General features: G+C 45.9%; 1 protein-coding gene across 1 annotated transcript in view; it reads right to left on the reverse strand.

The window, feature by feature from the left end:
- Positions 1-7482: 7482 nt before the first annotated feature.
- The window catches only part of tyrp1a (tyrosinase-related protein 1a), a 33131-nt gene continuing 15558 nt past the window's right edge, over positions 7483-25055 (reverse strand). Inside the window, exons 4-6 of the mRNA XM_078570548.1 lie at positions 13287-13466; positions 8971-9117; positions 7483-8014 (exon numbers count right to left, since the gene is read on the reverse strand). Of these exons, the coding sequence (XP_078426674.1) occupies positions 7794-8014; positions 8971-9117; positions 13287-13466 (548 nt within the window). The 3' untranslated portion in view covers positions 7483-7793. The remainder of the gene's footprint in view (positions 8015-8970; positions 9118-13286; positions 13467-25055) is intronic.

Raw genomic sequence — 25055 nt, forward strand, 5'->3', positions numbered from 1 at the left:
TTATCATCCAAAACATAATCCTAAATCGAATAAGCAGTAAGGTATTAGTGATGATTTATGCTCTCAGAAAGCTTTGGCTAGCTAATCATTAATATTGGCCTTAAAGTAAAATCATTGGATTCTAGGGAAACCAGTAGCGCTGGATAGAAAATTGGAAATGAAGGGTGAACATTTCAGGCAACAAAAGATTATGATCAATGTAGGCTCATTGGAAAAAGAAAACACAAAATAAAGAGTTGATCAAAAGCCCTTTGGAATACAGAATATAGTAAAATCATTGTAACTAGGTAATTTCCCTTGAAAAGGTAAAGACTTGAGCTGAGGTGATTTGATGCATTAGGCATTTAAACTAAGGGCAGGATTTTCCCCTCCATCCACTAAGGGTGGCAATGAGTGTGAAAAACAGTGTTTTACACACAGGCCACAATGGGTGGGTTTTCACACCATATCGTCCACTTCCTGCCTCGTTAATTATGTGTGCATGGGAAATATGCCAGATCACGGACGGGCAGCCTCTGATTCGCCTGCCCCGCCATCATCGACCCCTCACTCCGGGCACCATATTTAAACAGCACCCGTGTACAGCTTTTTCAATGCCTGCAGCCCAGGACTGCCGCAGGAGAGAGAGAGAGATGGCCTCAAAGGGGGACAAGACAGCTGTGCTTTAATTCAGTAATGCTTCCCTGGAACACCTGCTGGACACCGTCGAGGCCCCCTGGGATAACCTCTACCCCCGTGATGGTTGGAGGAGGTCCACCAATCTCACCACTCTGTCTTGGGAGGCGGTGTCAGTGGTGGTCAGTGCCAACACAGCACAGAAGAGGTCAGCCACCCAATACAGAAAGGGGGTGAATGGTTTCATCCATGATGCCAGGGTAAGTCAATCAGTTCATCACTCTTGACTCACACACTCACCCAGCTCATCAGGCATTCACTGGTATCTCACATGCTGCCAGATCAAGGTACATCACCACTCCCTCTCACACACACCTTCACATAGCCATCTGACCTCATACCCTCTGCAGTTCACGTTGGCATCCCATGTATGGTTGCACTCACCACCCACACATGCCAGGCATCCTTATCACCGCCCTGGCATATGTCCTGCTCACACCATCCATCTGTCTTTATGGAGGACAAGCTCACACACAATGAAAGGAGGTGGAGTGGCCAAAATCAAGGCCCTCACTCCCTACGAGAATCGAGCCATCAAGCTGGCTAGAGAGGGCGTGGGCTGTGCAATGGTGAGGTTGGCGGCACACACCCAAGTGAGAGCCATGCATCAGCTCAACCCTCAGAGAATCATAATATGAGTGCATTGTCCGGTTTTAGAGTCACCTTCCCTGCATTAATTACCTCTTCTTTCTTTCATAGGCACCTCTGGAAAGCGCCAAAGGGCCTCCACAAGCCAGGCCCTCTGCTTCAGCTCCAACAATACCTCCAGAGGGAAATCACAATAGAAGACCCATTACAGCGCTCACCCACACCCTCCAGCATCACAGAGACACATGCCTCAGTGGGACCGAGTTCTAAAGCAGCCTTGGGGGTCACAATCTGGTGAACACAGCACACAATCTGACAGGCAGAGGCAGGGACATCCGAGGTCACCGGCACTCGGAGGATTGTTGGAGGCCAGGAATCTGTGGAGTCCTAGTCAGTTGACGAGTCTCCGGACTTGGCCCTAAATCAGTTGCCAGAGATGCAGTGACAATCACGGAAATATCGGGAAGGGATGTCAGCTGCACTCCTCAGATTGCAACAGGTGATGGAGGAGCCCATTCGCGTTCAGTCTCAGGCGATAGCGCCGACATGCTAATTCTCCAAGGTCACACTGGCAGGATGGCAGACGCCATGGAGACCTTGGTCCAGCACATCGGCCCTGCACTGCTGCAGGGGCAGTGCTCCATCATCATAGCCATTGGTGGCTTCGATCAGTGGCCATGCGAGGGTGGGGTGGGGGGCACCTAGATCTCACTCCAGCTGCCCCTTCTCCTCAAGGAGTCAGCCAGGGGCCCTTGGGCGCCCATAGGGAGGAGGACCAGCAACAGAGGCCATTCACCCAGGTGACTCTGGGACTGTCCAGCTGATCCCAATCCACTCTTCCTGTGACCCCATCACCTCCAGCTCCACAGGCCGAGGAGGGTGCACTTGCCCCACAGCAGGACCCCTAAAGCTGGCCAGGGCCCCCCCAGATTTTCACCCTGCAGAGGGTGCCCACCAAGGTCATCACAGACAACATGGCACAGCAGTCAGCAGGCTGCCTCCACCTCCACTGTGGATGTCGGGGAAGTACCCAGGCATAGCGGTAAGGTTAGGAAAGTTAATAAGATTTAGGAGCACAGCAGTGGCTCGGGTGTTCACAACATGTATATAATGTACACAAATGTAAATAGAATCGTACCCTTTTCACATCTCCTCTTGTATATGCCTCCATTTTACGATGAACTGTGTTGCTGTCAATCAGGTGTGATACCATGGTCCCTCCCTCCCTCCCACTTATCGCAGATGGCGCTATCATGGGTCTCACGTCTATATGGTGTGCTGTGTAGTGCCCCTTTTGCACATCATTCCCGATATCAGTGTGTTTGTGGAAGGAACCTCGTTCACATATTTTGCAGGGCCATGTCATGTTTATTCTTGGCTGTGTAAGATTGAGGCAGAGATATTCTCCTTACTTGCCTGCATCCTTCAAAGGTAAAGGTGTAGTGTGCAAGGTGACATAGAGAAGGGTCATGTATCGCATAACTCCATGTGCTCCCTGTTTCTCGGCAGGGTTTTCATGCTATGAGCCCATACTCAGAGCCCCTGCCTACCAACCGCATTTCCAACTTTCCGAGTGTACATCTGCCAGACTCACCAATAAGTGGGAGCACCTTGCTACCTCGAGGTGCTGAAGCTCTGCCCCTCTCAGCCACATTATTGCCCTGGCGCTGGAACCTACAACCTTGAACATTTCTCAACCTGTAATTGTCTGGATTGCAGGCACTGGGCTGTTGACACAAGGTTGGGGATACAGCGCTGTGCATCCCATCACCTGAGCACTTGCCGAGACCTGTGATGCTAATTGTAAACAGTGATATTTAGCAGTCAACAGAGCCTTTGAGCATGCTCTGGAAGCGCACACTGTAGCTTTAGATAATGTTGAAGGGAGCGATGGGATAGGGTCAAGGATGCACTGAAGATGAAGTCTGCTCTTTATTAGCAATGACTCATGACCTTGAGGGCCTCATGGTGTCTGGGCATTTTGGAGTTCACGAGGGCCAGGGCTGGCTATGAGGGCACAATGTGTGGCTTAAAGAGGAAGCATTTTAATTTCTGACACGTAAGCGGTTGAATGTCGTCACCCTCAGCTGGTCCACATGGATAGTAAGGTGAGGATAAAAACAGGCCAGCATCCCTAACTGAGAGTTCTGGATGTTAATGTGATAGAGAAGAAGCTGACACTGGGGATTGAATCGTCTCTGAATAGATGCACACTTGCAGAACATCCTTGGCTGACTTGCCCAAGTGTCACCTAACGGTTTCACCATCGAGGATACACAGAATGTGTCGTGCCATTGCTGAAGATAGATCTCCTTGAAGAGCTTTGTCACATTGAAGACATACAGCTACAAGCCCACTGAGGATAGTGAAATAGCTTCTGACTCTTGTAGGCTGCCGTTGCAACTGGGATGCTGGAGAGACGTTTGCAGAGGCAGCACCTACTGATGTCTGATGCCGGGACTCCCTCCTCCAATTAGCACCTCATCTCAGCAAGGACACATGCTCCTGAGGTTTCATCATCATTCAAAGGATCAGGACAATGTGAGCCTGATATGTAACTATTCAATCTCAGATTGAAGTGCATGGTTGAAATGAGGGAATTAGCAATACTGGTGTTAATGTTGGTCCATGATGGAGGACACTTGTCCATGTGGGTACTCACTGCAACTCATCATCCTCCTCGTGGAATCTGGCAGCTATGAGGGCTTCAAGTGCATGCCTGCCTCATCCGGCCTGTGCCACAGCATCTTCCCCCGCGGTCTTGGCTTCCTCAACTCAACACCCTGAGCCCCTTTGATATCCTCCTCATTGGAAGAGACATGCAATTCCTCCATGTTGGTATCTGGCACACCCTCCCCGCTTTGTAGTGCCAGGTTGTACGGCGCACAGCAAGTTAAGATGATCCATGAGACCCTCTGGGGAGTGTGTAACTGGAGTGGTCCACCAGATCTGTCCAGGCATCGGAATCACATCTTTAAGATTTATATGGTGTGCTCTACCAATATTCGGGTAGTGGCATGAGCTTTGTTGTACCTTCTCTCTGAAGATTTCTATGGCCACTGCAAGGACACCATCAGCGACATCCTTTGCAGGTACTCTTTGTCACCGAGGAGCCAGCCCTGGGTTCTGTGTGGTCCCTCGAAGATATCCAAGATTTGCAACCTACTCAAAATGTATGAGCCATGGACACTTCCTGGGTATCTGGCGCAAACCTGCATGTTAAGTTTCTTGTGGTCACAGACCAATTATACATTGAGCGAGCGGTAGCCTTTCTGTTTTATGCATTGCAGTGCCTATTGCCAGGGAGCTTTTATAGCCACATGAGTGCAGTCGATGGCACCCTGCTCCTGTGGGAATCCGGAAATCTCAGCAAAGCCCAGTGCTCTGGCATCCCAGCTTGCTTGATCTCTGTCAAAGTTGATGTAATTGTGGGCCTTGGCAAAATGGGCGTCTATTGCCTCATGTATATATTCGTGCATGGACGCCTGAGAGATCCCACAGAGGTCCCCATTGGAGTCCTTGAAGGAGCCGCTGGTGTAGACATTCAGAGCGGCCGTTACTTTCCAAGCCACTGGCAATGGATGCCCTCCCTGTCCCTGTGGCGCCAATTCCTGGGGAAAGTGGCAAATGTGAGTCACCAGATCCCTGGACATGCGGAAGAGTTGGCGACACTGTCTCTCACTCATCTGCAGATAAGACATGCGAGTTCTGTACGCCCTTAATCTTGTGAGTCACTTACACACAATGTTTCTGTGAGCCTCATCCTCTACATCGGAGGAGGCCCTGCTGCACCTTGGTCTTCAGGGTTTTGTTCCTCCCTTTATGAGCCAGGTGCCTCCATTACAATCGTCTCCTTCCCTGCCTATATGCGATGATGCAGCAGCAATAAATCCAGGCTCCATCTTCCTGATGGTCTCCTCTCTGCAGTATCAATGAGAAACAGACATGAGTCAGCATCAGCCTGCAAAGGCCCTATATATTAATGACTTGTCAGTGAATGTGGGTTCAATGGTTTTGTCCCAGTATCAGCAACTATTCACCCTGAATTCCTGGACAGTGCAGGGTGTGTTTCAAGGTGCTCCTTCCCCACCACCCCACCCTTTACATGACTGACTGCTATGAGATTGCTTTGGCCAGGCACTGGTTTGCTTTCAGTCCAGATGCCGGAGTCCTCATTCACTGCACTCGAGCACTACGCTCTTTGGACTAAGCATGAGGGAAAATGTTCGGTTTGAACATTAAATTATTTGAGGGGGTCCTGAGGCTGCTGTTTTGTGAACCTGCCAGTGCCTTGCTTTTAACATGTCTCTGAAGCTTGTCGAGTCACCCAATTGCTCTGGAGTTCATTATCGCTCCAGGAAATTTCTTTGCTGTGCTGGGTTAATACAAGGAGATTAATTAATGCCACTTTGCGGGATTAGTCTCACATGAATGCGCATCGTTGCTTCACTTTCCTGATTCCCTGCATTGTCATTGAAAGGCTCCGAACATATCTCAGCTGTGCCTCTCTCCTCATTTCAGAATGCACAGTTCAGTTGGATGCCCCTTTAATCGGCTCCCCAGTGCATGTACCTGCCCTCCAATCCATCCGCAGAGCCCTCACGAGCACCTCTTCATTTTAATTCTGTAGTGCCATCACTGCAGGATTGAAGATGGTGGTGCTGAGTTTTCACTGCCAGACCAGCTTGGACCCTGCCTGTGAGAGTATGGAAACCCCTTCCATTATCCCGGAGGAGCTTAATGTTCAGGTTTCCCTTCCTCCAAGACCCCTCAATCATCCCTCTGTATCCCTTGATCCCATTTTGATTGTCATGTATATCTATTTGTTAGCCCCTGAACATTTTGAGGTGAATGTGCCTATGCCTTGTGTGGACCTCTCCCTTCTCCATCTTGAGGCCATTTGCACAGTTAAACATATATCCCACCAACATCTTTGGATACCCCTAAATCTTTTCCCCATCTGTCGCTTGACGATGCCCCCCCCTGACCGAGTGTGCCATCTATGGCCCAGTATAATGCCAGAGACCTACGGACTGAGGTGCATGATGTTACGACAATGCCCTGTGCACAACATGTTGGACATGACTGAGACTGGACTGACATGCCCACCGCCTCCCTGCACTGGGACAAGGATAGTCTTTACAAGCTCAACATGTAAACTGAAGTATTTCTTCACTCAGCGATCCTCCCATCCTGGACCCAAGTGGCTTATGTCATTCTGTAACATACTCTCTCCCCATCCTGACACTGAGGACACTAACCTCCCTGCCCCCTCCCCGGTCATGTGTCTTAGTGCAACCTTCCCAACTCTTACCCCCCACCCCCTGTGGAGACCTTACCCTGCAGCCCTTTCCTATGCCTCAGACCAGTTTCCCTCCTTCCCCAATGGATCCCTAACCTTGCAGCCCATTAAAAGACACCCCTACCTTACTCTGATTGCCTGGTAGGTAGAGACTTGCCTGTAACAACCCCCCTGAAAGTAATGTGGTGCTGCCTGCAAAGCCTGGTGCAAGTGCTGCTCGATGCAAGGTAGGCGAACGAACCTCAAGCCATGAGCGAAGTGCAGATCGCTTATATACTGTTGTGAAATGCGTCATTCTAATGCCCTGATGATCCAACTTGGGGGTATGATTCCTGCGAGCTGTCCTTATAATGTGATGCAAATATATTGAAATGACATGCTGACGTGCCACATTGGGCAATGCAGCCCGCTATTGTAGGCTACAGCACACAATTGCAAACTAGTTTTATGACAACGTAAAACCGATTTTTTGGCTTTTGGTGATATTTTCCACTTCGACCTCCCATGATGCCTGTCACAGGAGGGAGCAGAAAATCCTGGCCAAAACAAAAAATGCTAAGAAAACTGGGCTGATTTAGAAAAAAAAAATGGTTGTCTTTTAGGTTACCTGAAACTTACGTTCTGAAATTCAGTTATAAAGGTAAAGCTGATGAAAAGCAGAACTAAGAAGGGAGTCACATGGAGCATTCATACCTAAAAGGGAATTATGTTGTGGAAGAGGTTACTGTACAATGATAGGGAAGCAGACAATTTATCTGGATTTCTGGACGGAAGGGAAGGGAATCAATGCTTATAGTGAGAAGGCAATGAGGTGTGACTATCTCTGAAGGAGTTAAAGACTTGTTTGACCTAGTAACTTGCCCTGTTTCCAAGTGTTGTTTTGCATGATGATTACACAACAGCACTGGTCACCATGAGATTATTAATACAAGTTTATTGAAGTTACAATTTTTTGAAGATACAGTTTAGCAGAACAGTTAACTTTGTGGTCTACAAAATATCACCAATACGTCTAAATTTTAAACCCCACTGAAAGCCCTAACTACCATTAATAAGCCATAAGCAACCATTTTCATTGTAGGTGGCTTAGTTCATCTATTGCTACAGCAGGCCTGGAGTTTAGAAGTTCTACAGTTTACTTCACATTGATCTTTGAACTGAACACAGTTACAGGATGTCAGTCTTTTTTCTTGAAACAGATCGGTACGGTATGAAAGCACAAAAAACGTCAGATAGCAGAAGGTGGGGCTCTTTGGGGTACTGTTGATCCATCATAATCTGAGTACTGTTGATATGGAGTCTGTAAGAGAGGTTGATTCAGCTCACTTGCAGCGAGTCGTCTTCTTTTGTTGCGTAATGCTAATGCAGAGACAGTGAAAACAATAGCAACCAACACTAGAGCAGCCACAATCCCCACCGCTATTATCTCCAACAACGAGAGTGGCTGATCTGTAGAGGATAGGTAAAGGTAAAGTTAAAAATATTTCATCCAGTCCAAATTGAACAGATATTCAGCAGGATGTATACATATCCATGATGATGCACAATCTCTCTCCTCCTCTCTCTCCCGGTATTGTAATTTGACATGCTAAAATATATACTAAAAGTTACATCAGCTGGTAGTTTTGATCATTTAACAAGCTCTGATGGGTGTCTCACAGAAAAGTAATGCTTAGTCTGGAATTCAAAAGCTTTTTACTGAGAATAGAAACTGTTTAATACAGGTCTGTTCAACACTGGTCATCAACCTTGAAGATAAAAATCTTACAAAATTGACACTGGGGAGTAAAAAAGTAGTCGTTTTCCAAACAAACAAACAAAACAAGAATGTTTAGTAGTCAGAATCAATGTTGAACATTTGCACAATTAGTTGGGGATGGGAACAAGTTGCCTGGTCATTAGAAATGATATGCAGTACAGCTGATGTGAATAAAAGGCTGATGACTAACTGAAAGCAACTACATACAGAAAATGGATTAGAAAAGTAATTCTGGACATGTACTGTAAATACGCTTTGTCTTTGAATAAGGAGCATGGTTCCTCATTATCCCCATTTTCTGTGCACTGATCTGGTGGTCATCTTAAAACAGTGGTACCAATTATGGAATTCCATGAACCTATATTAGTTGTATTGTGGCTTTGGTACATTTTTTGTTTCTACAGCAAACTAATATAGAGGCATTAAACTGTTAAGTGTTGGAACTGTGAAGTGAATAGTGGCTTTTAAGAGACAAAATCTTCAAGTGTGCTTATCCAGGCAAAGGCAACGTACCTTCAGTTCCTTTTTTTAAAATTAGCTTAGGCCTGGATAAAAGCTGCACAAATTAGACATTTAAAAAAAAAACATGCTCAAGATTGTTTATCCTTAGTAAGTAGATCCTTTGATAGTTGCATAGTGAACTTACTTGGCCATTGAACATCATAAGTGTAGCCAAGATTTTCAGCTGCTGTCACAAACATTTCTGCATTGGTAACAGGAGGCCAAAAAGGTACCATACTGTACTCTCGATTATGTCCTATGGGAGCATTTTCAAACGGAAAGACAGATAAATCTGGAAAAAAAACGAGGAGGAATAGAAGCGATTTTTATCAACAGGGTGGCATAAACTAGGTAGAGTGGACAGCACAATTTTATTATATTACCAAAAAATAACTAAATAGTACAGATGCTGGAATTCAAACAAAAAGTTTTTGCAAACACCCAAAAAGTGAAGAAAGGAACAAGATGTTTTGGGGTGTGAACTCTTCCTCATTAATGGAAGATTTGAATATTGCTGAAAAAAAAGAGACATGCTGTCAAAGCTTTTCCTCTTGCAGTCACCAGGACAGAGTCACAAGAATACCAATTGTAAAGGGAACAACAATTTATGCTGCATGAGCAGAGAATGCTGATTGGTCGGCAAGCAGATTCTGATTGGTAGAGGTGTTGCCATGGAGAATGCACCAGGGAGCAGTTAACTGTCAAGCTTTTGTTTCAATTCAAACCAGACAGATCGACTGATTGTTCAAGACATTGCCCAAGGGAATGAACCCAGTTTGGCTCACTTACAAGTGTTAGAAGCTGCATATATTCACACACAGAGCCCTGTCCTTTTCAGAGAGGAGTATGTCCATGCATTGCGCTAAACAACACTAAACAAAAGCTTGGGGGGGCGGGGGGGGGGGGGGCAGTGGTCATTCCCCAGGGCAATGATTAAATGGAAGATTATTATAGAGGAACAACATTTAAAAAGGAACTGGACAAAGAGAAGGAAAACACAATGTAACCAGAGGAAAATAAATAAAATGACATGCAGAATGCTTGAGCGGAGGAAAACAGGGCATGACTGAAGGAAAGGCTGTTGTTTTCTGGTTAAGCAAGGCATGAAAATGAACCAGTCTGCATACTGAGGACACCCTCCATCATATTGTGTGGCACTATCACCATGGGACAGAATTGCAGATGGGCAATCTCACAGGGTATCCATGAGATGCTGTAACCATCAGCAGCAGCAGAATTGTATTCAATCACAATGTAAAATGTCATGGTCCGGCATATCCCTCACTCTACCATTACCAGCAAGTTAGGGGAGCAACTTTGGTTCAATGAGGAGTGTAGGAGAGCATGCCAGGAACAGCACTAAGGGCACCTATAACAAATGATGCCAACCCAGTGAAGCAACACAGGACTACATGCTTGATAAACAGAGGGAACAGCATGCTATAGACAGATCTAAGTGATCCCACAACCAATGGATCACATCAAAGCTCTGCAGTCCTGACACATTTATGAATGGTGGTAGACAATTATAAATCTCTAGTTAGGCTACAAGTAGAGTGTTGCATACAGTTCTGGTCATCACACTTTAAGGTCCTTGAGGGTGAGGATGAGGTTTACTAGAATGGATCAAAGGATGAGGAAACTTAACACAAGGTTACATTGGAAAAGCTGGAATTATTCTCCTTGGGGCAAAGGAGGTTGAGGGGAAATTTTATAGAGATGTACAAGAGTATGACAAGTTTGGATAAAGAAAACCCTTTCCCATTAGCTGACATTACAAGGGCTAGGAGTCAACAATTTATGGTTTTGGGAAAGAGATATGGGGGGGATGTGAGGAAGAACACAGCAAGTGGTAATGACCTAGAAATTGCTGCACAGGATTGGTGGAAGCAGAGCTGAAAAATGATTTCAAAAGGAAATTGGATGGGCAATTGAAGGAAATAAACTTGTTGGGCTACAGGGATAGAGCGGGGCAATGGGACTGACTGCATTGCTCTAGAGAGACCTGGCATAGACGTGATGGTCCAAATGGCTTCCTGCTGTGCTGTAATGCCCCTATGACTGTAACCAACTTAAGGAAGAGGTTTCAAAAATATTCCCATCCTCAGTGATGGTGGAGTCCAAAACCTCAATGAAAAGACAAGGTTGAAGCTTTTGCAACCATCTTCAGCAAGAAGGGCTGAGTTGATGACACATCTTAGCCTCTTCCTGGGGTCCTTAGCATCACAGATGCCAGTCTTCAGCTAATTCTATCCATTTGATGTGACAACAAGAAACAGCTCAAGGCACTGGATATAGCAAAGGCTACGAGCCCTTACAACGTATAGGAAATAGAAGGATAGAACAGATGAATCCAAGGCTGGAGGGATAGCACAGGAAGGAGGGCTTTAGATTTCTGGGACACTAGGTTGGGTTTTGGGGGAGATGGAACCTGTACAGGTTAGATGGATTCCATCTTAACAGAGTTGGGACCAATGTCCTTGCTCGTGCTAGTGGAGAAGGTTTAAACATCTGGCAGGTGGATGAGAATAAGGAGGAAACACTAGAGAGGAAAATCAAGGTGCACAAAAAAATTAGGAGAGACAGAGAGCAAGAGTAACTAATAATAAGGAACAAGGTGGGGTCAGTGAAAGGAAATGCAATGAGACCTCAACTTGGTTTATTATACATGAATGCAAACGCACAGTGTGTTTAATAAGGTTGGTAAGTTTCAGGTGCAGGTAGCCACATGGGAATATGATGTGAAACTGAGAACTGGCTCCAAAAAGGACAAGACTGGGTAGTAAATATTTCTGGCCACAAGGTGTTCATGAAAGATAGGGAAAGGAAGAAAGTAATGTGGGTGGCAGTGTTGATTAAGGATATCATTACAGTGCTAGAGAAACAGAATGTCCCAGAGGGTCAAGGACAAAATCTATTTGCTTAAAGCTAAGAAACAATAGAGGTGTCATTACACTACCAGGTGTATTCTATAGGATATCAACTATTAGGAAAGACATAGAGGGACAAATTTGCAAGAAAATTACAGAGAGGTGCAAAAACTAGAGTAGTTATAATGGAGGTTTCAATTATCCTAATATAGATTGGAATAGTAATAGTGTAACGGGTAGAGACAGAAAAGAGTTTCTGGGATGTGTTTGGGAGAATTCTCTACAGTAATATGCTTCAAGTCCAATGAGGAAGGATGCATTGTTGGACCTAATTCTGATGAATGAGGTGGGGCAAGTGGGTCAAGTGTTGTTGCGGGGGGAGGGTGGTGGTGAATTTAGGGGACAGTGATCATAGTACGGTTTACTATGAAAAAGAACAGAGAGCAATCCAGAGTAAAAGTAATTAACCAGCAGGGGGTGGGGGAGGGATACAATTTAAATGGGGTGAGAACACATCTGGCTCTGGTAATGGAATAAAAGATTGGCAGGCAAAACTGCAACTGTAACTTAGAGAGGAGATAGCTCAGGTAAATTGAGGTAGATTTGCACGAGGGGGAAAGCTGGGACAAATAAAGCCAGAACTCTCTGGATGAAGTAAGATGAATCAGAAAAATTGTGCATATAACAGATGTCATATTGATAACGTAAATGAGAACTAGGCTGAATATAGAAAGTACAGAAGAGAAGTCAAAAAAAGTAATAAGTGCAGCAAAGAGAAAGTATGAGGAGAGAGTGGCAGCTAACATAATATGGAAATCCAAGTCTTCTGTAGGCATGGAAGCAACAAAAGGGTGGTAAAAGGAGGAGCAGGGCCATTTAGGGACCAAAAAGGGGATTTACACATAGAGGCAGAGGGTATGGATGAGGTGCTAAAGGAGTACTTTGCATCTGTCTTTACCAAGGAAGAAGCTACCTTGTAGTGAAAGAGGAGGTAGTTGAGATGCTGCATGGGCTAAAAATTGATAAGAAAGGAGATACTAGAAAGGCTGGCTGTACGTAAAGTTCATAAGTCAGCAGGACTGGACCTGATGTATCCAGGGATACTGAGGGATGTGAAGACATTGGAGAGGGCGCACAAAAGATTTACGAGAATGGTTCCAGGGATGAGAAACTTCAGTCACAAGGATAGATTATATGGATAGATCAACCTGACCTGGAACTGTATCATCATTCTGTCGCTGTTGCTGAGTCAAAATCCTGGAACACCCTCCTTAACAGTACTATAGGTGTGCTTACACCATGTGGGCTGCATCAGTTCAAGAAGGCGGCTCACCACCACTTTCTCAAAGGTAATTAGGGATGGGCAATAAATGCTGACCTTGCCAGTGTTGCTCACATCTTATAAATGAATGTAAAAAAACTGCTGACCAGCATACAAACTATCACAAAATGTTAACATTGCAATTCCATGGATATCAGGTATATGTTGAAATATATGCTCATAATTAGATCTAAGACCTACTTGAAATTTGCACAGAAAGATTTAATAAAGTACAGCAACAGTAATTGAAATTAGATTGTGTTACATTACCTGCCTTACTCCTCTTCAACCACTCATCAAATATCGCATCAGTAAATGTGTGCAATAAAACAAAGATAGGGTCATTTGGGGACAAGTGGGTTTGTCCGCCAGTGCCGTTCAGAAATAAATGTGCCAGATTATGCAAACTGCGAACTGTTGGATCATACCTTCCTGAAGGATCATTATAACCTAAAAGACAGACCACAAACAATTCATAGCACAAGAGACCTGGTATTTGAGTATGCTATTTAATCTCTTGAGCCTATTCCCCTATTCATTGACAGCATGGCTGAACAGTGACCTAACTCTATTTACGCACCTTCACCCCATATCCTTTCATACCTTGAAGGAACCAAAATCTATCGATCTCAGATTTACAATTTACCATTTATCTGCAGCATTTTTTAGTTGTGGAAGAGAGTTACAAACATCTACCAGCCTTTACGTGTAGAACTGCTTCTTAATTTCACTCATGAAAGACCTGGCTCTAACTTTTAGACTATGGCTGGAATATTCTGGCCTTGTTGGCATTGGGCTTTATGCTGGGCGATATGGTGAGAAGGCCAAAAATCGGTTTTACACCGTTGTGAAACCAGTTTGCGATTGTCCGCTCTACCCATCAATGGCGGGCCATGATTCCCACCACTGCATATCGGGAATGTAATTTCAATACCTTAGCATCTAATTATAAGCAATACTCGCTGGAATCATCCCCCCATATCAACTTTACTGCCCACAGACTTCAGAATGATATGCTTCACGACTGCCTTCAGAAGGCATGCCCCTGGCGAGCTGAGCTCGAAGGTGAGTAGTGAACACAACCTTGTACAACACTTGTGAGCATCGCCCATAGAACATCAAGGAAGAGGCACTGCCCATTTGTGGGGGAGGAGGGCGCACAGGCAGTTCGCTTTTGCCTGGCTGGCTTACAGTGTGGTGCCAGGCAAGGTCTCCAGTGTGGGTCAGGCTGGGGGTTGGGGGGCAAGGCCGCACAGACTGAAAGAAATACACAAGCACATGCCAGGGGGTTGGGGGAGGGGGGGGGGGGGGATGTTGCTGGGAGGTGAGGGAAAGTGACTTGAGAGAAGTGGCCACCACTTGGAAAGGCTTGTCAGAAGTGAGCATTCTTCCACAGCTGAGGCCGTTCAGCTACAGTTCCATTGACATGCTTGGAATCGGGCCTCTGAAGATTTTATGGCCATTCAAGCAACACAAAAATAGAAGTCCCACCAAATGCTCCAGAACCTCACTCCCCTTCGGGCGCAGACTGCAAATTACTGTGCTTTTTTGGGCGCAGCCGAGTAATTGGCCAACAGGGCAAGATGTGCTAAAGTTGGCCATGGTACAGTCACTGGTGGAGGTGCTCAGAGCCCCTTGCAATGTCTTTATTAAGGTTTGGACCAGTATCCCACATGGTTCAAGCTAACAGTGCAGCCTTGCAGTGCGGCTTAGGGGAATGCCTGTGTCTGAGCTGAGAGCACAGCATGCAGTCCAGTGGCCAAAACTGCCACCAATCAGTCAGGTGGAGTAGGGTGGAGGTGGGGTGGGCGGGGTGGGTTTCGGTCAGCCAATGAGCACACTACACACTGGCCATCCAAGTGGTATCTGGCACTCTCCTGTATGCGTGAAGGGACTTATAGACTTAACCAAGAGAGACTCTTAGGTCACATTTGCCAACCCATGTGTCCCTCTCTTTGGTCCTGCAGGAGCAGAACATCATGGAGCCTGGTGATTTAGTGGTATGCACCGTAGGAGGAGGAGGAAGAAGAAGGAGAAGAAGGAGTAGGAGTAGGAGAAGGAGAAGGAGAATAATAATAATGTGGAGGTGACGCTCGGCAGAGGGAGGAGCATCTCCCTCAGATGAAAGGGCGGCAGGGCCTGCTGCGCACGGGGCCGAAGATCCAGGGAGCTGTTGCTCTTAGGTGCCTAGCTAGAACCAGGGTCTACAGATAGTGCTTGTCATTCCTACAGATGACTAAGAATCAGTGTTGCTGAAGACTGTGCATGTCTAGGGCACTGGTCAGACACATATGCCACTTGCTGAAGGATTTGGCATCACTGGGACACGGAGGGCATCCACTGCCAGTGGCTGGGTAAGTGACTGCAGCGCTCCATTTTTATGCTAGTGGCTCCTTTCAAGGCTCCAGAGGTGACCTGTGCAGGATCTCACAAGCCTCCACACACAAGTGCATCCAGGAAATCACAGACACCATCTTCGCAAAGGTACAGAACAGGATGCAAGAGCGCTGGGATTTGCGCAGATCTCAGGTTTTCCACAGGTGCAGGGTGTGATCAGCTGCACTCATGTGGCACTTAGATCTCCGTGGCAACAAGAAATCAACCACGTCAACTGTAAGGATTTCCACTCGCTGAATGTTCAGCTGGTGTGTGACCACCACAGACGCATCCTGCAGGTCTGCGTATGATTCTCAGGGAGTATCCATGACTCCTACACCCTTAGCAGGTCTCAGACCCTGACATCTTCCAAGGTTCAGAGAGGCTGCAGGGTTGGACCCTCAGGGACAAGGGCTACCCACAGAGGACGTGGCTGTTGACGCCCGTGCAGCGGCCTCAGACTGCAGCAGAGCGATGGTGTAACGAGGCTCATGCCGCGACCCAGACTTTGGTGGAGCAAATGATAGGCATTTTGAAAATGAGGTTCCAGTGCCTTTGCAGGTGTGGTGGAGCACTGAAATACGTTCCACTGAGGGTGCTGCACATCATCACTTGCTGCATGCCAATGGGGGCGGGGCAAAACCTAGTTGAGGAGGAGATGGAAGAGCTGCACGTCACCTTCGATGAGGAGGATGCCGAAGGGGATGACGGTGATCAGGTCCTCGAAAGTGAGGGTGCTGGTAATGAGGCTATCGCACAGACCAGGTGAGGCAGGAGCACTCTGGAGGCCCTCATAGCCACAAGATTCATGGAGGATGATAATAAGATGCAGTGAGGACAGTCCTGACATCCTCACCTTACATCTGTGACCATTCTGTGTGGATGATGGCAAGGCACGTACTCTGAGTGCTCAGCCTCATGTCATGGAGACTCAGCGACGGCCGTAATAGTTGCTAGATTCTAGGATGATGATGACAACATGCAGTGAGGACACTCCATAGATGTCCTCTGTGAATGTCTGACTCCCGTCTGGCTGAGGGCAGCTCGTTTGCACTTTATGATCAGGGACACAGCCCTGAGCACACAGAGAGAATGACGGAACTCTGTGATGCCTCCCCACGACATTCTGGTAGCAATGACAAGCACCATCGAGGTGAGGGATCATTAATGTGTCCAGGGTATATGAAGCCAGACCATCTCTTTGGTCTGAAGGTTACACACTGCACAGGGAAGGGGCCCTGGACTGAGAAACCTGCCCTTATCTTGTGCAGGAACCAAGGTTTCACATCTGAGTGACATGAACACTGCTCATCATAACAAGGAGCCATAGGCAAGGAGACACTCTTGGGAGTTTATTTACAATAGTGAACATTATGTACAAGTGATTAATACCCAGATCCAGGCTGGGCCCCGGCCTGCTTTCGGGGTCCTGCTATGTGGCACTGGCACCCTCCTCGGCCTGTGGAGCTAGAGGTGACGGGGTCATGGGAAGAGGGCCTTTGGTTGGGCCGGACACACCCGGAGTCACCTGGGTGGATAGCCCCAGCATATGTGCCTGCTGATTCTCTTCCATATGGTGCCCGAGGGCCCCTGGGTGACTGCTTGAGGAGAAGGGGAAGCTGGAGTGGGATCGAGCTGTTACGCTCCTCCTGCATTGACACCGTTGGAGACCAACTATGGCGTCAGTGATGGGGTTCAGCCCATGCAGCAGTGCAGTACTGATGTCCTGGACCAAGATCTCCAAGGAAGCTGCCATCCTACCAGTGTTGACCTCGGTGCTTTGGCATGCTCCTCAGACTGAAGATGGACAGACTCCTCCTTTGTGCCTTGCAATCTGAGGAGAGCAGTGATCATCCTTTCCTGATGTTCCCAAGCTTGCCTTTGCAGCTCCAGCAACTGAGGTATGACCGAGTCCAGAGGCTCCTCATCTGATTTGAACTCAGCAGGTTTCTGACCTCCAGCAGTCCTCTGAGTGTCGGATACCTGGGAAGTCCATGCCTGCTTTGGATCAGACAGTGCGATATGCTCAACAGATTGTGACCCCATGGCTACTCTAGAACTAGGTCCCACCGAGGTGTGTATCTCTGTGTAGGTGAGTGCTGGGACGGGACTTCGATTATGGTGTCATCAGATTCTTCTTCTGAGGTGTCTTCGGGGCTCAAGTCGAGGACCTGGCTTGTGGACCTTCTCGGCTGCTTCCCAGATGTGGCTGTGAAAGCAAGGAGAGATAATTAGTGCACGGCAGAGGACTGCGGAATAGGTGAACTCACTCACAGCATGGTTGTCTGGTGGATGTTGCACTGCTGGATCCTCACTTGGTTGAGCACCGCCCACCTCGCCATCAGCACAGGAGTGGTCCAGATTGTCACCGGCCAGCTGGATGGCTCTATTTTCAAAGTCTGTGAGGACCTTGTTATCAGGCATTTCTCCACCGGTCTGCAACCTCTCCTTTTCATTGTGTGCTAGCTTGTCCTGCATGAATACAGATGGAGAGAATGTGGGCAGGGTGCCTGCCAGGCCTGGTGAGAAGGATACCTGGCACGTGTGGGTGGTGAGTGGTGCCATGGACTGGATGAGGATATGATCTGCAGGGCAGATGAAGGTGTGTGCAAAGAGTGAATTGTGATGTCTCTTGAACTGGTAGTGAGAGAGGTTCCTGTGTATGTATGATGGGTTTGAGAGTGTGTGAGTTGAGAGTGATGAGAAGAGTGATTTACCTTGCCAGAGCAGAGGAGATCATTCATCCTCTTTCGATACTGGGTGGCTGTCCTCTTTTGCAGAGCTTTAGTGCTGGATTGGTGACCTTGCTTGCTGGTCTTTGCCCAGAGCGGGGGTGGAGGACTTCACGGCAGCTCTCCACAGCGTCCAGTAGGGATGCTCGAGGGAGGCGTCCCTAACTTTGGGAGCAGCATGTTTTGTCCCTTGAGCAACCATGATTTTCCAGCAGCTTCCAATCCCTTCGAGAGAGCCAGCCCTCTGCAGGGGCACCATTTAAATATGGCGCTCCAATTACTGAAGGCCTGAAGTGACCATGGGGCGAGAAAATCAGAGGCCGCCCCACCAGAAATCCGGTGTGTTTCCCGAGAATGTATTATTAATGAGGTGGACGTACCGGGAAAGGGATGATATGGCGCGAAAACCCACCACTGCGGACGGCAGGTAAAGCATCTTTTTTCACAAATCTGGGATGATTCTGCCCTTTGGCCCAGATCCTACACTGCCCAATCAACAGAAATAGCTTCTCTATCTGTCCTATCTGTTCCTCCTAATACCCTGAAAATTTAAATTACCCATTAAGCTTTCATCCCTTTGCCACAGTTTGGGCCATTCACTTAATCAATCAATATTCCATTGTAATTTGCATCTTTTCATCTACGCTGCTTTCAGTGCTTTGTTATCTTCCAAATTTGGATATGTGTCTTTCCATCTCAATTTCTCATTATTAATAGAGTGAATAGTTTAGGCCCCAAAACAGGTCCTTACAGAACACCATTAGTCGCATTCTGCTAATTAGAGTGACAACCATTATCCCTATTGTCTGTCTCTTTTTGATCAGCCGATTTCCTAACAAGGCAAATAAGTTGCCTTCAATTCCATGGGCTTCAGCTTTAGCTAACAGTCTCTCAGGAAAGACTTTAGCAAATGTTTTCAGCAAGTCCATTAAATAACATCCATATACATTTCCCTGTACACTACTTTAGTCACATCTTCAAAAACTTCAATCATGCTCCATAATGTCCTGGTGTCTCTCCATTAGCTTTCTTAAATAGTGGAAGGGCATGCCAATGTTTCATTCTAAGGTACAGTTTCCGAATTAAGAGAATTTAGGAAAATTATAATTTGGGTATCTGTAATATTTTCACCTAGTTTCTTTAAAACCCTGAAATGGAAACCATCTGGCCCTGAGGAGTTGTCACTCTTTAGTGCCAATATTGTCTTCACGACCATTATTTTCATTGAATTAATTTTGGTGAGTCCCTGTGCCTGATTCATTATTAGATTCCTTGGGATCTTTGCATGCTGAGTTCTTCCTCTAAGTAAAGTGATGCAAAATAATTATTCAACATATCCACCATTTCCATATTTTCGTTCACAATATCACAATTATCAGTTTAAGGGGCCCACATTGTCCCTGATCACCATTCTTTCCCTAATATAATTGCAAAATATTTATGTATTGATTTTGATATTCCTTGCAAGTTTTTTTTTTCAATATACTCCCCTTTTTTAGCTCTTATTATCTGTATTGCCATCTGTTGTTGTTTTCTGCATCTTTCCCATTTGCTATCTGTGCTATTTTTTGCATTTTTGTATGTTCTGTTTTATGTTGTTTCTTACCTCTTTAGTTGTCCATGGCCTTTATTTTTGGAAAATAGAGCTTTTGCATCTTTGCGGTATAAACTGGTTCACCTTATATTCTTTTTTAAACACCTCTCTCTGGCCCTCTGTCAGTTTGCCCAATAACAGACTTGCTCAGTTTACTGTGGACAGCCTCTACCTCATCACACTGTCAAGTGAACTTTACCTAAACCTAGAGTCTTAGTAGCTATTTTGCGTTTCTCCCTTTCAAACACTACACTGATCTCACACTGTCAGGCTGTTAACTAAATTACCAAATAGGAAGATAAAGGCAAAATACTGTGGATTCTGGAAATCTGAAACAAAAACAAAAACTCAGCAGGTCTGACAGCATCTGTGGAGAGAAAGACAGAGTTAACGTTTCGAGTCCATATGACTCTTCTTCAGAACTAAAGAGAAATAAAAATGTGGTGAAATTTATACTGTTTAAGGGTGGGGGGCAGTGGTGGAGCAGGTGAAGCTGGATAGGAGGCCAGCGATAGGTGGAGGCAAAGGAGAGATTGCCAAAGATGTCATAAACAAAAGATCAAAGGGATGTTAATGGTAGTGGAACTGGCTAAAGGAGGTGCTGATGGTGACATTAACGGTAGAAAGCAGAATGTGATAATAGGTGGACAAGGGTAAGCACTCTGGAAAGAACAACATGAACAAGTGACAGATGGCCCTTGTGGGAGTGAGCAAGGGGGTGGGGATGGTGGTGAGAAAAAAGGTCGAAAATTGGCTAAAAGGGGGGATAAAACAATGAATAAAAATGAAAATAAAAAAATTAAAAAATAAAAATGAATATTGAAATAAGGGGATAAAAAAAAGGGGTGAGGATGGAGGAGAGAGTCCCACCCACGGTGTTTGACAGGGCCCTCAACCATGTCCAACCCATCCACCGCGCCTCTGCCCTTACACCTTTCTCTCCCCCTCTTCACCATGGATGTCCAATCTGTCTACACCTCTATCCTCCACCAGGATGGTCTGAGGACTCTCTGCTTCTTCCTTGAAGAGAGGCCCGAACAATCCCCATCTGCCAACACTCTCCTCCATCTGGCTGAACTTGTTCTCTCACTGAACAATTTCTCCTTAAACTTGTCTCACTTCATCCAAATAAAAGGTGTGGCTATGGGTACCCGCATGGGCCCCAGTTATGTCTGTTTCTTTATGGGGTATGTTGACATTCCTTGTTCCAGTCCTACTCAGGCCCCCTCCCACAACCCTTTTTTACAGTACATCAACGGCTGTTTTGGTGCCGCTTCATGCTCTCATCTGGACCTGGAAAAATTGATCAATTTTGCTTCCAATTTCCACCCCTCCATCACCTTCACATAGTCCATCTCTGACGCCCCCCTTCCCTTCCATGACCTCTCTGTCTGAATTTCTGGTCCACTAATATTCATTACGAGCCCACCGACTCCCAAAGCTACCTCGACGACAGCTCCTCACACCCTGCTTTCTGTAAGGACTCCATCCTATTCTCTTAGTTCCTTTGCCTCTGTCATATCTGTTCCGAGGACGCCACATTCCAAAACGGTGCTTGTGACATGTCTTCCTTCTTCCTTAACTGAGGTTTCCCACCCACAGCGGTTGACAGTGCCCTCAATTGTGTCCGACCCATCTCCCGCTGCCTCTTTTTATAATTATTGTTAGTACTTTTTTTTGTGATTGATGCCAAACTAATTAATAGTGTACTCATTGTTTATCGTTAGAAGATGTTAGTTAGTTTATAAATCTGATCATATCCTATTCATTTATGGTATTTGGCCCATCACTGTATTGTAAGCTGGAACTTGTGACAGATAAAAGGATATGACCCAATTGTTCCAATGTATTATCCACTGAGTTGCTGAACAATATGGATAGGTCAGGCCATTGACACTATCCCAGATCATTGCTAAAAACTCTTTGCCCTCACACCTTCCTCTCCCTCCCAGCACCATGATTGGGTCCCCTTTGTCCTCACTTTTCACCCCACCAGCCTCCGCATTCAAAGGATCATCCTGAGCCATTTCCGCCAACTCCAGTATGATGCCACTACCAAACACCTCCCCCCCCGACTGTCGGCATTCCGTAGAGGCTGTTCCCTCCGGCACACCCTGGTCTACTTCTCCATCACCCCCAACACCCCAATTCCCTCCAACGGCACCTTCCCATGCAATTGCAGAAGGTGAAACACCTGCTCCTTTACCTCCTCCCTCACCACCGTCCAAGGGCCCAAACACTCCTTTCAAGACTTGCACTTCCCTCAATTTAGTCGACTGCATCCGCTGCTTCCAACGCGGTCTTCTCTACATCGGAGAGACCAAACGCAGACTGGGTGACCGCTTTGCGGTGCATCTTCTGTCTGTCCACAAGCATGACCCAGACCTTCCTGTCACCTGCCATTTCAACACACCACCCTGCTCTCATGCCCTCATGTCGGTCCTTGGCCTGCTGTAATGTTTCAGTGAAGTTCAACGCAAACTGGAGAAACAGCACCTCATCTTCCGATTAGGCACTTTACAGCCTTCCAGGCTTAATATGGAGTTCAACAACTTCAGACCATGAACTCTCTCCTCCATCCTCACCCCTTTTTTATAACCTTTTTTCAATTTTTATTTTTTAATTTTTTCCACTTATTTTTATTATTGGTTTTATTTATTTTCAATTTTATTCATTGTTTTATTCCCACCTTTTACCCTATTTTCGATCTTTTTTACCCACCACTGTCCTCTCCCCCTACCCCATCGCACTAGGGCCATATGTCGCTTGCTCATGTTGTTCTTTGCAGAGTGCTTACCCTTGTCTGGCTATTATCACATTCTGCTTTCTATCCTTAATGTCATCATCGGCACCCCCTTTAGCCAGTACCACCACCATCAACAACCCTTTGACCTTTTGTTTATGACATCTTTGGAAATCTCTCCTTTGCCTCCATCCATCACTGGCATTCTATCCAGCTTCACCTGCTTCACCCTCCTTAAACAGTATAAATTTCACCACATTTTTACTTCTCTTTAGCTCCGAAAAGTCATAAGGACTCGAAACATTAACCCGTTCTTTCTCTGTACAGATGCTGTGAGTTTTTCCAACATTTTTTGTTTTTGTTACCTAATAGGAACAAAGGACTTAGAAGCAGGAGTAGGCCATTCAGCCCTTTGAGCCTGCTCCATCATTCAATAAGGCCATGGCTGACCTGGTTGTGGTCTCAACTCCACTTTGCTGTCTGTCCCCTATAACCTTGACTCCCTTGTATCAAGAATCGGTCTAACTCTGCCTTGACTATGATCCAGCTTCTATTGCTTTCTAAGGAAAATAATTCCACATACTAACGACAAGTTGAGAGAAAAAAAATCTCCTCATCTTAGTCTTAAATGGTAGACCTCTCCTCTTATTCTTAAACCGTGTCCCCTGGTCTTTCCCACAAGTGGAAACATCGTCCCATGTATAACCTATCAAATCAACTCAGGATCTTATATGTTTCAATAGGAACACTTCTCATTCTTCTAAACTCCAATGGGTATAGGCCCAACCTCTTCAATGTTTGCTCATAAAATAAGCCCCTTATGCCAGGAATGAGTCAAGAGAACCTTCTCTGAACTGCTTAGAATGCAATTATATATTTTTTCAAATAAGACCAAAACTGTACACAGTATTCCAGATGTAGTCTCACCAAGGCCCTGTATAGCTGCAGTAAAACTTCCCTATTTTTATATTCCATTCCCCTTGCAATAAATGCAACATTCCATTTGCCTATTAAATCTAAAATGGCACGACCATTTGTTGGTTCAAAGACATATTGCTGCAAGAATATATCCTGGGTGCACTCAAGAAATTCTTGACATTGGGATATGATTATCCCAATCAATATGAAGATTAAATCCCCTGTTAAAACCATTCTCCATTGCTACATACTTGTCCAATCTCCATATTTATACATTCTGTCACTTCACAGCTGCCACACAATGCCCACTACTCTTAAATCCTATTCTATTTCTTAACTCTACCAATACTCCACTGCCTGCTTACCTCTTGTTATATATTCTCTTAAATGAGGTCTATTGAAACATATAAAGATTCTTAGTGAGCTTGACAGGGTAGATACTGAGAGGCTATTTCCCCTTGTGGGAAAGTCTAGAGCCAGAGGACATGATCTCAGGGTGACAGATTGCCCATTTAAGACAGAGATGAAGAGGAATTTCTTCTCTCAGAGGGGTGTTAATCTGTGGAATTCTTTACGGCAGAGGGCTGTAGAGGCTGGGTCATTAAGTATATTCAAGGCTGAGATAGACAGGTTTTTAATCAGCAAGAGAAACAAGGGTTATGGGGAAAAGGCTGGAAAGTGGAGTTGAGGATTAGCAGATCAGCCATGATCTCATTGAATGGCAAAGCAGACTCGATGGGCTGAATGGCCTACTTCTGCTCCCACGTCTTATGGTCTTATACCTTGTCATATTTTCTCTTATCTTTGAAGTAATTTCATCCTTAATCACTGCGGTTACCCATCCCCCACCATCACCATTTTCCCCATTTTTCCTGTAGACCTTATTCTTTTTCTCGAGTTCTCTGCCCAAAGGGACAGCACCATGACCTCCACCACGGGAAGGGCAAGGAGGCAGGTCCCATATCCACCCCAGCCGAAATAGGGATCAAACCCTGTGCTGTTGGCACCAATCTGCTTCACACCGGCCATCCAGCCAACTCAGCCAACGGCTCCCCATGGAGTCTGGAGTTTCTGTGGCAGCGTACACTTTTCTATCAATTCTATGGGAGAGGCTCCAAATTTTTTCTTTCACATGGCTGACCAAGGAATCTCACTCTTGTAAATCCCTCCAACGTACACCAATGACAAGTTGATACTCAACCTGTTTGGTCAAGTTATGAAAGCACTTTGCTTGGTCGTCAAGTCCTGGAGTGGGACTTGAACCCAAAGTTCCTGGCCCAGAGGAAGGGACATTATCCATTGTGCCACGAGACCTCTAGTAGACCTTATAACCCTAGGATGTCGAGTTCCCAGTTCTGACCATGTTGAAGCAAGTCTCAGTAATGGTTACCATGTCATACCCGCCAAGCTGAATTTGCTAAAGCAGGCTTGTGGTGGGGTTGGGGTTGGGGTTGGGAGGGGGCACATCCCAATTTTTTTCTCATTCAAGGGACCAATGTGTAAATTTCAGAGAGGTAAGGTTTGGCACAACATTAAACATGAATTTCATAAAAAGAAAGCTGACGTATGCAAAGGAACAACTTTCTGAGCAAAAAAAATGTCAAAACAATAGATAATATTTTTTTTAAAAAAGAGCAATAATAAAGATGACCATTAGAGTGTGAAAGTGTGAGTGT

Source organism: Cetorhinus maximus, chromosome 2 (assembly GCF_964194155.1).
Source record: "Cetorhinus maximus chromosome 2, sCetMax3.hap1.1, whole genome shotgun sequence".
Taxonomy (NCBI): domain Eukaryota; kingdom Metazoa; phylum Chordata; class Chondrichthyes; order Lamniformes; family Cetorhinidae; genus Cetorhinus; species Cetorhinus maximus.